General features: G+C 46.5%; 1 protein-coding gene across 4 annotated transcripts in view; it reads left to right on the top strand.

The window, feature by feature from the left end:
• rassf3 (Ras association domain family member 3) overlaps positions 1 to 14,325 on the top strand; it is a 52,363-nt gene that overhangs the window by 22,948 nt on the left and 15,090 nt on the right. The window contains exon 1 of one of the 4 annotated variants that reach the window (XM_035425944.1): positions 4,265 to 4,950. The exons of the other annotated variants lie outside the window; for them this stretch is intronic. Within the exon in view, the coding sequence (XP_035281835.1) occupies positions 4,828 to 4,950 (123 nt within the window). The 5' untranslated portion in view covers positions 4,265 to 4,827. Of the gene's footprint in view, positions 1 to 4,264; positions 4,951 to 14,325 lie in introns of those variants that run through there. 4 annotated transcript variants of the gene reach the window in all.

Raw genomic sequence — 14,325 nt, 5'->3', positions numbered from 1 at the left:
AAACACTGTGCTTCTGAAATGATGAAATACAGAAAGAATGACACATCCTGAATAAAGAGTGTATTACACAGAAAAATCAGGCTGGAGGGTATAGCCTGTCCACACAGCCTACTCATGGCAGACAATGTTCCCGCTTCCATTGCATGTACTACCTGTCTGTTCTCTTTTCAGCTATAGGAACAGAACGCTATTATAGATCCACAAGGTCTTCAAAAAAAGTAGTATTCACAAGGAACCTATGCTGTTCCCCAAAATGTAACTTCATCCACATTCCTGTACAGGTAAAGCAGTTGTGTTCTGTGCAGTGCAGTGCTGAGTGCTATGTTAGACAGAGTAGCTGCTTGGCCATTGCGCTTGAAGTTTCATGATCTTTTTCCCCCGGTTTCACTATTGAGATTAAATCATGTTCAAAGTGTCTGCAGGGCCAGGAACAGGTTTAACTTTTCAAACATCAAGGGTGGGGCTGAAAGTCTTTTGTACTTAACTGATGGGATTAGCTGATACAAAGACCCCATACGCTCAAGAGAAACACGCTCCACGTTCCTCCCAATATGTCACCATACACAGCTGAAGAATGTCGCTCAGGACCCGCCCACTATTTGTGACACCTCACCCCCCATCCAGACAACAGGCCATTGTCAGCTGTGAAATTTAGAAACATGTCACTGCCTCAGCCAGGAATGGGCGTTCGCAGAGATTTCCACAGACTGAATCTTTGTCACGTAGGCTATAGGTGACCGGTTTTTGGGAAAAAGTTCCCCACACCTTGGTGTGATTGCTTCCTTCTCACACTCGAGAGAAGGTCCTTCAGAAGAGAAATACAGGGCTTTTCCGTTGCTTCTAGCCAGATGGACCAGAAATGACTTATCAGGTCTTTGTAGCTCTTCTTCACTGCAGGAGCATTTCAGATTTGTTGCTTTAGACTTCAGCAGGGCTCAATGTTTGTGTCTCGGTGCTGTGGCCATTTTTCACACTTTCTCTCTGCTCTCTGGATCAGTGTCTTAGATGTACATATTGGTAATGATTAGGGTCATACATCTCTGCCAATGTTTGTAGGAACAAACATCAGTTGTGAAGTCATCACTGTCCACGCCACAAAGGGTAGCACGTTTCCATGTACCTATGTTGCCACTTGACCGACCCCCCCCCCCACCCCAAAAAACCCCCCAGCTAAATTAGACAAGAAAATAGTGCCAAAATCTCATCACAGTATTCTGACATATTTAGAAGGGTGAACCTGTTTTGTTAAGGGGAGATGACATTTCAACTGGAATGTATTTGGCAGGAAGCTGAATACATGCAAGATAGATAACAACTGGCAACCCTATAGGTGCACCCTTAAGGCTGGAATGACATTCTAGCTGTGCCACTGCAGTTGGTGGCCAGCAGCCCAGCAGGGTGAGGCAGGGCTTTGTAACATTACTTGGGAAAAGAGGGTTTCAGTTGGCAGGATACTCCCCACATCATCAAACAAGGACAACCCATCTGGTTGACCACGCACCTGTGATCTGGCTGCATAGGCTGTGAGAGTAGTACTGTCCACTGGTCCAAGCGCTCTGCAGCTTTGCAGGTGGACTGCAGAGCGAAAGGAGCAGCATCTGGCTTCAATGGATTCAGAGGAAGTGGGTGCCTGTCTGGGCTCTCCTGAATTGATGGAGGATGCTGCAGCACTTGGACTATCTATACTGGTGTTCCATATTGTGAGACAACGAAAAAATCTTTTTAAAAAAAGAGAAATAAACATCTGTGCTGTAGAAGAGCTTAAATTAACACCAGTACACTGGACACTTGTCGGGTTGTGATTATTTTGGAATCTACTCTTGCAAATCTCTGGTTTTTAAGGTTTGGCTGGCCTGGCTCGCTGGCAGACTATATTTAGGGCTGCTCTGTGCACTCTCTTTAAACAGAGCGCTGTCCTTCCACAAACCCCCGGAAAGCCTGCTGTTTTGAGGTGTGGTCTGCTGTCTCCCTGATTCACAGCAGATGTTCCACACACTTCACCCTATAGCCAGATATAGTCATCAACAGGTTCGCTTACTGCTGGCTGGGTTCAAGCACAAAAGCAATTGAACTTTTCCTGAGGTGGAAAAAATACAAAACACAAGGGTAGTTGAATGGGAATATAATTAAAAGAGCCTCAAGGCAAAATTATTTATTGATGGTCTATCTATTCTCAAAGCTTTTGATAAACACACATTTGAAGAGTTGCAAGAAGCAGTTTTATTTTTCTTAATTCAAGCCAACCTCATTAGGCAAGAATTAAAATCCTGAGAGTTCTGATGTATATCATGCTATTGTAAAGCCTAATGTGCTTTCTTCCAATCAAATAATAGTGCTGTTACAACAAAAAATATCCATATAATTTCCCATTATTCTTTCTGTACAAAGAAAAATACCTGGCTACGTGGTTTGATGTAGCAGAAACTTTGTGCTGTGCTGGTTTCAGCAGCACCACTGTGACAACACAGGAAACTGTTGGCTTGACATTGTGTGCCAAGTGGTTTGTATGTAATGCAGAACAACAGAAGCAATGGCCAATGGGGTAAATTATAATGTCAGAGCCTGAGAGTTGGACACCAGTGTGCTTGCAAAAAAAAGGTCTCCGGCAAACAGAAAGCCGCTTAGCAAGAGCTAGACTTGTAATTTGGGTCCAGTTGGTGGGTTCAAATCTGGCATCTTCTAGGCCATTATTGTACACAAGGAAACTTGTCCTCTTGTGGCCTCTCAATTGAGCTGACGACTGGTTAGCTTTGTCTGAAACTGTGCTTGTGCACCTGAAATGTGAGAAGGTTGTAAAACTGGTGCTGTGTTCTCACAGTTAATTTTTTCAGAGCAGACAGTCTCTCCTGGTCATGGGTTTCTGTCCAGGCATGTTGAAAAGTCTGGTTACCTTAAAAGACGATGGCTTGCACAAGTGCAAATTGGAGGCTTTGCATAGCAGTGCTTAAATGCATGCCTTAACGTTTACCCCAATTGTAAAACACCATAGAAGCTGAGGCTGCGGGTATACAACAGGGACTTTTTTTGCTGAAATATGAGTTTGTAGCCCAATATATGCAAGCTACTACAATAAGCTCAATTGTGGCAACTCCCTTACTGATTATTGTCATTGGTCTAGGAATTTAGTATACATTTTGTATTTTATTTGCATTCAAACATCAAGACTTTACAATGCAGACACCCATAGTACAACCAGAATAACCGCTTTAGTCTTTTTCATGCTTATTCATATTCACAAGTATATTACATATGACTAAATTTATTCAAATGTCCTGAAACAAAAAGTAGAAATAGCAACCTGCTGACATTTTGTTATAAAGAGGGTCAAAGTTCACATTTGCTATTTAATAACATCATTTGTTTAGAATGGGAATTGATTGCAAAAGATAGGCAAATTAATTTGGTTAGTCTTATTTCTCAGTTGTGAGACTGCTGTAACTTATTACAGGAGACAGAAGTGTTTGAACTATTCTCAGGTAAACCTGCATAAAGCTTGCTACTTCTAATGTTAAGCTTCTCTCGCTCTCCCTCGAACACACCAAGCTACAGTGGCAAATTGTAAACAGACTGGTTTCATTTTTTTAACAGTTCTGTTACACCCTTTTGAATGGGTGGATTTTTTTTTTTTCTTTCACCTGCTTTTAAGTCCTTTTGGCTTCTGCATTTCTTTTTTAGTTTAGTTGGTGCTGTCTTCAGGTTTTTGGAAAAGCATGCTCCAAAAGAAGAAAGTCGGCAAGTTGGCTTTAGTGTGTTGCATGTTTATTGAGGTAAGTGAAAAGACCACCTACCGAGCTGGCGCTGAGAAATGCATTTTACTGAAAGAAACACTACTTGACCAAATAAATAGAACTGCTCTACAATGAACTGAGAATGAAATGTAAGTTGTGGACGGAAATCACAATGACTTATCTTCACGTGAAACTTCTTGCTAAAACAACAGATCGAGCATTCAGGATTCAGTTTTACAATTCTAATGAAACTAATCTGGGTCCTTCCCTTTATTGTAACAACATTGCACAATAGTCTACGTTTTACTTTCGAAATACACAGACGGAAGAATCGTTTTGTATTAATATCTGGCATATGAAGTTATGTTAGCCCGCCTTTCTCCATTTTAACTAACATTACCTGCCGGTCTGTTTGATTTAGAAAGACACTTATCACCTTTCCCACCATCGCATCTTCACCTTTTTGACCAGGAAGCTCGATCTGAGGAGCGATTGGCCATAACAAAGATGACTTCATCCTGCCTGTGGGTGTGTTCACTGGGCGCTGGGCAGTAGGCTAGAACGCAACACAAGTATCTAGAGCAGAGGGGTTTGACTTTACTTAACGTCAGTGCTTTGTAGGTTCTTGGTGAAGCCGGTTAGCTAATGTACTTTTGTACTGTGATATAAGGGAGTTGGAGTCGCGTAAGTGTTTGGACTTGACCGGTAATTGGATGCGTTTTTATTCTGACTACTTAAATATGAGATTTAGCATTAGAGCGAAGTAAAGTAAAGTGACCGAAGTAAAGCAGTGACCTTTGACTGGTAGAAGATGGTGATTGAACACACACGGCTTTATCAAAACATTTCCGACACTGTAGGTGGTACAGCATCAAAAGTAATATCTAGGCGTTAGACTAACTCAGTTTGCTAGTCTACAGTCGTTGTGTGTTCAGCGAGATTGAGCTCTTCGCTGGCAATTGACTCGCTAGCTGAGTTGGCTAGCTATCGCACATGTCCTAGCAAACTTTTTGGATCTCGTACAACTTTCCCCTTGCTGACTTTTCATGTGGCAACGCCCGGACTTAACTGAAGAAGAAAATAGGTTTTTTATCTTCAAATGACGTGGACAAGCACCATGAGTAGTGGTTATAGTAGTTTAGAAGAAGACTCTGAAGAATTTTTTTTCACGGCCAGAACTTCATTTTTTAAGAAGCCCTCAGGGAAACCGACAAACTGCAAGGTAAACGTGTTCTGATATTGCATCCGCTTTAGCTGGCTGTGTACTTTCGGCATTTTATACATTGTTTATTTCTTTCTTTCCAATCGCTAGCAAATAATCTAAAAATGTCAGTCGCTTAAGTTAGCTTGCTGATGTGCAAATTGCCTTGATATGTCAGTTAAGGATAGCTAGCTATCTAACGTTATATTAAAATTACAGACTTCAGGTTGGTTTATATAGACAGGTCGCTAAATAGTTGGCTTGGTAGCGAATTAAGGTGAGTAAATAGACACAAAACTGAATCATATTTGCATTCACCTGTCAGTGCAATACCTGAAGTGTATACCTTTCATTTATTTAACGTTGTCTTGCTATATAGTCTAATGCTAAGTTACACTCCCAACTGCAAACATGCGTCCACACACCATCGCTTTCTAGTTAGCACTAGATAACCTAGTCCACCTCAGAAAATATTTTGATTGATTTTGAACAGTATATTGCAATGGTTTGTTGCGAGTTTAATGTTGCTAAAAACTTTGTCTAATTAAGGAAGTCACAAGCCAGTTAGCTGACTGACCGAACAAATTATTATACAAGTTAACAAACTGCGTTAGCTACGGATAAACGCCAATTATGTAGACTAAAGAAAGAGTTTTCTGTTCTTAACCACGAAGCCACCGCTAGTTTTTAGATATATAATGTTTGTCGGCATCTTTGGAATTCTTGATAAACATGGCCTTTTTACCGAGAGTTAATTGTGTATCGCTGTCCATTTGTTTTTCTTTTGGAATATCAAAGTCTTGACTTTAGTCAACTGGTCGCTTGCTACACGTGCACGCTTACTTAGCCAGCTAACCGTTGTGAAAAAAAATCACCTGGCTTTATTGCATATCACGGGGCATTTGAGGCATCGTGTTAACTTAAAATGTCTCATGTAAACGTTGCAAATTATCTCCAACCCGTCATGCAGATCCAATTATTAGAAATCCTGCATGTTGTTGTGTTTTATTTACGTTTTGTCCAGTTGGAGTGTTGGCTAGCAAGCTAGCTACCTAAATGCATCAGGTGCAGGTAATGCTGACACGTTAGCTTGCTAAACGCTTTTATCGCTATTCAGAAAGTCACGGGATATTGCTATAACGTTAATTCCATCTATGCCAAAGAGCTGGAACACTTTAAGTAGGTCATCTGAAGTTCAGTGCTTTTCAAAATCAAAATCGCGAGGTGGGAGGTGTGTAATGTACACAGCATTTTTGAAATGTTTGACTTCAGCCCTCCCTTATAAAGAGAACTCACGTTAGATAAAACAGGTCATTAAAAGTCTTAAGTGAGGTGCCTGCAGCAATTGGCGGGGGGCTAACCTGGCTAAACTGAAATTTTCACTGTCTAGCCCGTACAGTAATATGTTCCACGCGCTGCAAGCCACACAGTGGAGGTTCTGGAGGCATTTGTGCTGAATAGGCATTCATGGTTTCGCCCCCACACTTTTTGCTTCCAACCATTTGAATGGGTCTTATTGTTGAACGAAAAGTCAGTATATGCATGCAGTTCCTTTTGCAGAATAGGATGAGCTCAGTTCAGATCCCCAAGTGGATGGGGATTGTTGCCTGAAGATGGCATAAAAAAATAAATAAAAGAAAATTCCAGGAACCCTTGGTTAAATGTATACCACATTTATCTGATGCAATTAACCACTTCCACTTGAGTTAAGGCATGTGAACAATGGTAAATTTACAAATCTCCAGACGGAGGACACTTTCATCCATTAATTTACTTATACATATTTATGTACCTTAGGGGCACACAGTGTATTTTCATAAATATTGTTGTTTCTTCGTACATGCATCCATTGTCCCAGGTCAGTGGGCCTTAGGATAAGGCCCTGTTTTCGCAGGGAACTGTGTGGCTGACTTGGTCAAAGTTTCATGTTGATTCACGGCAGCCCATTTCCTGTGGCCCTGCGCAGAATTGCGTTGTTCAGGAAGTCAACTGGTTGACTCGCTCTAACAGGGGAGGGATTTCTTTTGTTCTTGCTACACAATTTCACTTCCTTTAAGTATGAAGGGAAAAGGGGAAATCTGTGTGCATGCCAGTTGGTGGACTTCCAGTTTGCTGTGCTCCTTCACTTGCGTCGATGCATGGATTGTGTGCTGGAGATTGTGAGGGCTGACCGCACTGACCTCCAGGAGAGCTGTGTGGCGAAGCCCTTTGGAGTTCTCTGCAGGCTGGCTGGAATGTGGAAATGTTTAATCCAAAGCACAACACTCTCAACGCCATTTGGAGTAACGTGCTAGCGCTTTATACTGCGTGACAGGGGAATGGAAACCGTGCTGAGCACGGCCTTGAGGGGTCTGCATTACCATCAATCCTTGCTGTGTGAAACGGCGCTTTTTTGTGTGTCAGTGATGTGCTTCGGATGGAATTGGGGAAGAGGGAAGGAGGCCAGGAAATGGAGTCTCTTGCACAAACATGGCCGCGCAGCCTCCCGGAGTCAGCGGGGCAGCAGCGCTTCCCATTTAAACGAGCGAAAGTGCGGCCGTCCTCTGGCCTGTGTGCCGCATTCTCCTGCAAAGGCGGGCCCAGGGCTACCGCGCTGGCCGGGAGGCAGTTGACGGCACTGTCGGCGTCGCTCGGTAAACGCACTTCCTGCTCCGCCGGGGAGAGCTCCTTGTTTCTGCCTGCCTGAAAAGTGCGGGAAAGCATTATGATGTATTAAAGATATTGACCATGCCAGTCTCCCTGCAGATTGGAAGCAGGGAGACCCCGTCCTATGTCCCACAGTAAATCAAAACCCAGCTTATTACGAAACTAGTGCCAATGTGTCTCTCCCTCTGGCAGTAGCCCGTCTGCACAGCAGGCGCTGGTGTTGCCTGTATGGCTTGATTGACAGATGGGGGCAGTGTTCTGGTTTGGACCCGGACCCCAGCTGTTCCCTTCTGCAGAGTCACACTGTGAGTGGGGGCAGGCTGTTCTGCAGTGCCTGAACTTTAGCATTAGCCACATATGTTCTGCTCCAGCGGGGGATCTTCACCACACCGGGCTTAAAAGAAAGGCCTGTTGCGTTCGCTTCCGTTTGAATTTTGTGGTGGTGTCTTGTGCAGGCCTCCTCGTCGCTGTGCGATATTGTGAAACGTTTTTAAAAGCGGTATTTACCCCGCTCAGAATAGGTTCTCTTTAGTGGCACCCCAGATGAAGCCGCTCATGGACCTGCCCTGCACGACCGCGGTACCAGAATGCAATGTGACCGCGGCGGAAATGTAAATAGACCGTGGCAGGCCAGTGACCTCTTTGGGACGCTGGTCATCTGGCCATGCTTGCAGTAAGGCAGGGGAATGTGTTTTCTGTGCTCACGGCAGTGGCAGTCTGAGTTTGCCAGCAGCAGGACAGGGTCCATTCCCCTTTAAACTCCACAGGGCAACTACACAGACCATTTTACCCCCCTTCCTCCCAAAAACTTGTTTCTAACCCATTACAATACAGCTTCTTAATAGTTTTCAGTTTTGTGTCTTTTTTTTTGTGTCTTTGTTTTCAGTCCAAGCCCTGGATTGCTAGGATCTGGGCCCTCGGTGCAGTGACTTGTAAATAGCAATAAGAAACTTATTATAGACTTGGCCGCGATTGGAGGCAACCATTTATTTAGAGCAAGCCTGTACTTTCCGCCTGCGGCATTGTGGATGTTCTCCTCGGGCGTATTGTGGTTTCTCTCAAAGCCGACTGACCCAGTTCCACCGGATTGTCTGCCTAACCGACCTGCCGGTGTCCGCGATGCTAAGGCTCTGAAAAAAAAAACACGGCAGGGTTCAGTCCGTCTCAGGGGACACCCGTAGCGCTGAAATCCTTTTCTGAGCCTCCAGGAGCCTCCGCAGGTTAATGGCCGCCACGTAGAGCGGAGAGCCAGCCAGCGCAGGACCCCGACATCCGGCGGGCTGTTTGGTTTGACCTCCGTCCCTCAGGTTTTACCGTAGGTGTGTCCTGGCGACCTCGCTCTCAGAGGAGGTCTGGCGGGCCGCGCTCAGATGCGGCCACCCATAATGCACTGTGCCATGCGGCGGGACCCTTGGAACCTCCTCAGCACAGAGTTTACATTACAACTACCCAGGGTTCTCCCCAGTGCTCCTCTATTGAGTCAGGAGAGCACCATCGAGGCCGGAGGTGTTGGCTCCGAGCTTGGAGACGCTGTTATTCGGGGGCTCACAGGAGATGTTTGTCGCATACCTTGGATAGCTTTCAAGAGAAGTGAGCACAGAGACACAGTGTGAGAGCACTTAAGTCTGGAGGTGATTGAATTCAGCCACACCTACTGCTAAGTGCAGCCTAATGTTTGGCGCTTAAAAAGTTAGCGTGCCCTGCCTGAAGGCCAGTGTGTAAACAAATTCCATAGAAGGCGTTTGGGGTTAAAATACAGACAAATGTGTAAATCTCTTGCAAAGCATTTACACAAATTACCCAAAAGAATAGCGAGGGGGAATTGCCTTGTTTAAAATGAATGGTGCCAGTGAGATTGGACTGAGCAGTAATGTTGCTGTGGGATCTTTGAAGTTTTAATTGGGTGTAATTTTGTGGTTCCCAGTGTGCTTTTTTAGTAATTGGACTGTTTAACTGAGGGAACCAAAGCATGAAAGCTGGGAAGAGTGAAGCTCATGGAAAGGCTGGGGGGTGGAGTGTTTGTGGCTAATCTCTGAAGCTTTTATGTTTACATGCACAACATTCGGGAATGATTCTGAGATTCATGAGGAGTGTGTGTGTTTGTGTGCGTTGCAATATGAGCTCGTTTCCTTCCTTCCCTCTAAATGCAGTAGTGCATTATAAGCCCCACAGAGTGTCTATTGTTGCTTTTGTGTTTTCACAATTAAAGTAAATTGACTGACGCCTAATGCGTGGTTGGAGGCGTGTTTGTATTGTAAACTGTTCATTCATCACCTCAGTGGTAGGCAAGGAACAGTCACTGCGTAAAAACATTACACAGCTTTGCAAACAATGGTCTCCCTAATAATGCAACTATTGAATTTTATTATTTGAAAAGCCTTCGGCCAATTTTTATTTTTCAGTAGTTCTAGCATCCGTGGACGTTCTGTCACTGTTTCGAAAAAAAAAACGGCCCGTAATGGCCATTTTGTGCAAAAAAGTAAATGGTTTTAAAAAAGCGAAGCGGAAGCAGGTGTTCCAGAGGGGAGAAGTGAGTTTGATTGTTCCCGTGGCCGGGCCCGGCGGTGGCTCCGTGCCGATCTTCCTGGAGCGCTGGGAAAGCAGATAAGGTGATTACCTGCCGCGGGGCCGTCTGCGTCACAGAGCAGATGAGCTGTTTGTTCTGCTCGGCGTCTGCACCCTCGCCGTGTCCCAGAAAGCGCGCGGACCGTCAGTCCAGAGCCGCTGACTGTTCTTCCGGTACGGCCCGTCAGCCGCCCCGCCCGCCTGTGTGTCTGTACACCGCGCACAGATCCGGCGTGGGAGGAGGGGCCAGGCGGAGGACACATCCACCACTGTCCAGCTATGGTGGAGGGGCCTCGTCTTGGTGTTTATATAAATCCCCACCGTCAGTTGAGGGTGGGATGAAATACAGGGATTTGGCCTATAGCTGCGTCTTCACTGTACTATGGGAGGTACCTCCAGTGAAGAGCGTGAGCAGATGTATCCAGAGCAGAATATATCAAGTAGCATTACATTAAAAAATGTGTCATCCGAGCTTCATTAAAAAACTTACACTGCAATAAGCAGACTTGCAGTGGCTATTCTGATGGGGAAGTAATAATACAAGCGTGTGTGATCCTGAAAAGCGAGGCGCAAGGAGACTAGTGGCCCAAGGCATTGTGCTCTCACCGCATTTTGGGAAACGGCCCCTATTTTCTGCTGTGCTTGGGTGGGTTGGGTTACAGCGAAACCGTATTTACTGGAAGTATTGAAGACGTGGTGCTTAAAGCGTTCCCCAGATCTGGGACGGGGACCTGGAAGGAGAGAGGCCGGCCCGTCCCCATGTGAACAGCCCCAGCGGGGATCCGTCATTACAGACCGGAATCTGGCCTGGGCTGTTTTCACGCTGTTAACGGTTAAAACTTCGGCGCGGACGGTCGCGGGACACCGGCGGCCCTGCCCCTCCCACACCTCCGTCACGGTCGCGGTCGGGTCACGCTGGCTGCTGCGGTCCCGGTTAACGACGCGTGGCCCCGCGGTGACCGCCTGATTCATATGGTTACTGTTAAACACAACAACCCCCCCCCCCCCCTCCGCGCCAGATTACAGCGATTAGGGACCGGAGCGCAACCTGGACGCCTCACGCGGGGCTTTGATGTGTGTGAGGGGGAGGGGATGAGAGGAGGCAGGGAGAGTTTGGGCAGATGAAAGCAGCCGGACTGCAAGCGCTGCAGTCCGCGGGCTACCTCACAGAGAGCGGGAGCCTGTGATGTGTGCAGAGCTCGCACACGAGCGCACAAATACACAGCCCCTGCACACCTGCGTGTGCTTGTCTGGTGCGTGTGCAGGAGCTGTATACTTGCTGGGTCCTGCACACACACCGCTCACATACCGGGAGGTAAAGAGTCTGAGCACGTGCAGTGTTGGGTGGGAGAGGGATGCTTAACGCTCGCTCACACTGCTGTAGGAAAGTGCGTTTGACAGGCTGCGGTTTGCTGAGCGCCGTATGAACCCACAGGCTCGCTGGCTGCGATGAGTGGGAGATCTTGCGCAAACAGGAAAGGGTCTTTGACTCTGAAGTCTTCATCGAGCCCCATCGCTTCCTGCTTTTCAGCAGATGGAGCCGAGCTTCAGCAGCCTCTGCGTTCCTCGGCCTGCAGCACAATGGTGAGAGAGCTGTGACCGCAGGCCGCTAATGTCGCCCTGCACTCCTCGCTCGGACTGTCAGTCTCCACTGTGGGGAGGATTCAAAAGCAAAAAAGAAAGAGAGAAATCGAGTAAGTCTTGGTGTTAGTCAGCCCTGGGGCTAGTTTAAGGAGCGAAAATGCTGGCTGTTTCTTCCTTGTGTTCAGAGTCCCTCAGGGATATGCTGCATGTTATCCCACACTTGTCCTTTCCTCGGTTGCTATTGGGATAAATGGGGCTGGCCCTAACCTGGGGCAAAGACACACAGACAGGCACACACACCTGAGGAGTGAGGACAGCTGTGTGGACAGGGCCCAGGAACACAATGGTGCTGTCCCGCGAGGAGGCGGGGTCGAGTTTCCACACCTGGGACAGGACAGGACAGGATGGGACCCATCCCTCACCCCCCCCCCCCCTCCGGAGGCCCTTTGCAGTGACTTCACCGGTGAATCATACAGATGACGGTTTGAAGTCCCGTCCGATGTAGAACAAAGGCATGTAGGCTAGTCATGTACCGTACAGGGTAGTAGTCATGAATATGCGACAGGGTTGAGTTACGGCAATTTTCTACTCATTTTTTTTTTTCCATCTTTTATATTGGATAGCATTACATTTCACACTGACGCCCAAAGAAAGACTAAAAGCATTAATTTAATCTTGTCAGAATCATTTGCTTTGCAAATCTGCGAATGAAAATTACAATTGCAAATTAAGATCGCTACATCAAAAAATTATATGCATGTAATTTTTTATATTTAAACGGACTCAAATTTGCCTGCGGCACCTCTTCTCCAACCAGTTTTGAGCAGGCGTAGCTTCAGACGGAACAGTCGTTGCGCTGGATGTTTTTGGTACGCGCCCTTTGATGTTCCGGCCGGGTGTGTTTTGATTACACTGAGAGACGAAAGGCCGTTCTCCGAGTTAATTATTGTCATGGGCACAGATGACAGGAGTGAGCTCATCCTGTTAATTATGAACCGAGTTTGTCTTCTTAGTTCATCTATATCGTTCTGTGTCCGTCCAGCTGCGGATAAACAGTGAAGGATTTAACCTTTAAAGGGTTTAGGGCTGTTAGGGGCCTATATTTACTCTACCTCTCACACTCGCAGGAAAATATATCGTAGGCATGCTTATGTGTCTTGTCTGTATATTCATAACGACTGCGCTAGAGAACTTTGGCTTGTGTACTTCAAGGAAGAAACTTCCTGATTGGCAGTTATGTTTTTCTGTTTTTCTCCATTTATTTCACCAATCTACTTGCTAAGCTAAAGCAAGCCTGTTGGACTAGCACATTGCACCAAGCTTTGCTGAAAGTATGAGCAGGGTACTGCACAGGAAAGTACACAGGGAGTACCAGCCCTGCAGTTATTCAGTTCTAAAGGAGCAGTCACAGTCGAACAGGCCATTTCACAGTCCTACTGTAACAGTAACTCTCACAGTATCTCAAGTCCATAGGTGGACATTTTCTTCAGCAAATATGTATTACAGAGTGAATTGTTAATTATTTTTCTGTACTTAAGTGAAACCAAAGGCAAGACTTTTGTTTGCTGATGAACCTTGACACTTGTGGGCTGGATTTTTATGGTGTGCTTTTCGCTTTATGGTGGAATCTCTGAGCTGTTATCAGCAGAGTAATTCTCACTGGAACACCCAGAACACTGCTAATCATACCAAAACAGCTGGGGTGGTTTCCAGGGCAACATGCATAGAATCTGTGCTCGGGCTTGTAGTTCAGTGGGTCCAGCTGATTTGTGGTGGGTGGCGGTGCGGGGGAGTGGGGTTCAGCGAGAGGGGGGGTTTCCAAGTTTCAGAAAAAGTACAGCTGGATTCCTTCATAGGCTGTGCAGGTCCACACACACTTTCTCATCACCCCGTTTGACTTCATCTTTTTTTGCATGTTTGCCCATATTTGATTTCTTATAGCTGTCCTGTATATCTGTTCTGCCTGATCACATTTGACCTTTGGTTCAAGAGACGGGTGAACCCCTTTTTTAGGGTTCACCATCATTACCATCGCTGTTGTAGTTATTCCAACGTTCATTAAAAAAAAATGGTTGGAAGATTAAATTAGCAATGGAAACTGGTTCCCTTGTTTGTTTTTCAACTGACGCAGGGTGCCTGCTGTGTGTGGTGTCTGGGCCGTTAGGTGTGGGAAGAAAGAGGAACAGCGCTCTCTCTCTCTCCCTCTTCCTCTGTCTCGTAACACCTTTGTGGTTGGCCGGAGCATTCCTGTGTAGAAATGCTTCCTCCTCGCGCCCGGCGCTCCAGAGCGCTGCTTACGGTGAAGCTCCCCACAGCGTTAAACACCGCGGTTACCCACGGTTACCCGCCGCCTCAGACGGAACCACATCCAACGGGAGCTGGAGCTGGGACGCCTTTCATGTGGGCAGAACCCTCGCACGCCAGCTTTTCCGTCGGCCCTAATGAAAGCCGTCCGGAGGAAGCGCGCGCATTGTTGTCCACGCTGCCCTCCCAGGACGGGGGCGTGTTGGGGGGGGGGGGGGGGGGGGGGGGGCTGTTCAAAAGACTCGCGTTTCCTGGAGATTTTCACTGAACGGCACGGCCAGGGCAGAAAGGGGAAGT

The sequence above is a fragment of the Anguilla anguilla genome, chromosome 7 (genome assembly GCF_013347855.1).
Source record: "Anguilla anguilla isolate fAngAng1 chromosome 7, fAngAng1.pri, whole genome shotgun sequence".
In the NCBI taxonomy this organism is placed as follows: domain Eukaryota; kingdom Metazoa; phylum Chordata; class Actinopteri; order Anguilliformes; family Anguillidae; genus Anguilla; species Anguilla anguilla.
This window is presented reverse-complemented; position numbering and strand designations above follow the sequence as displayed.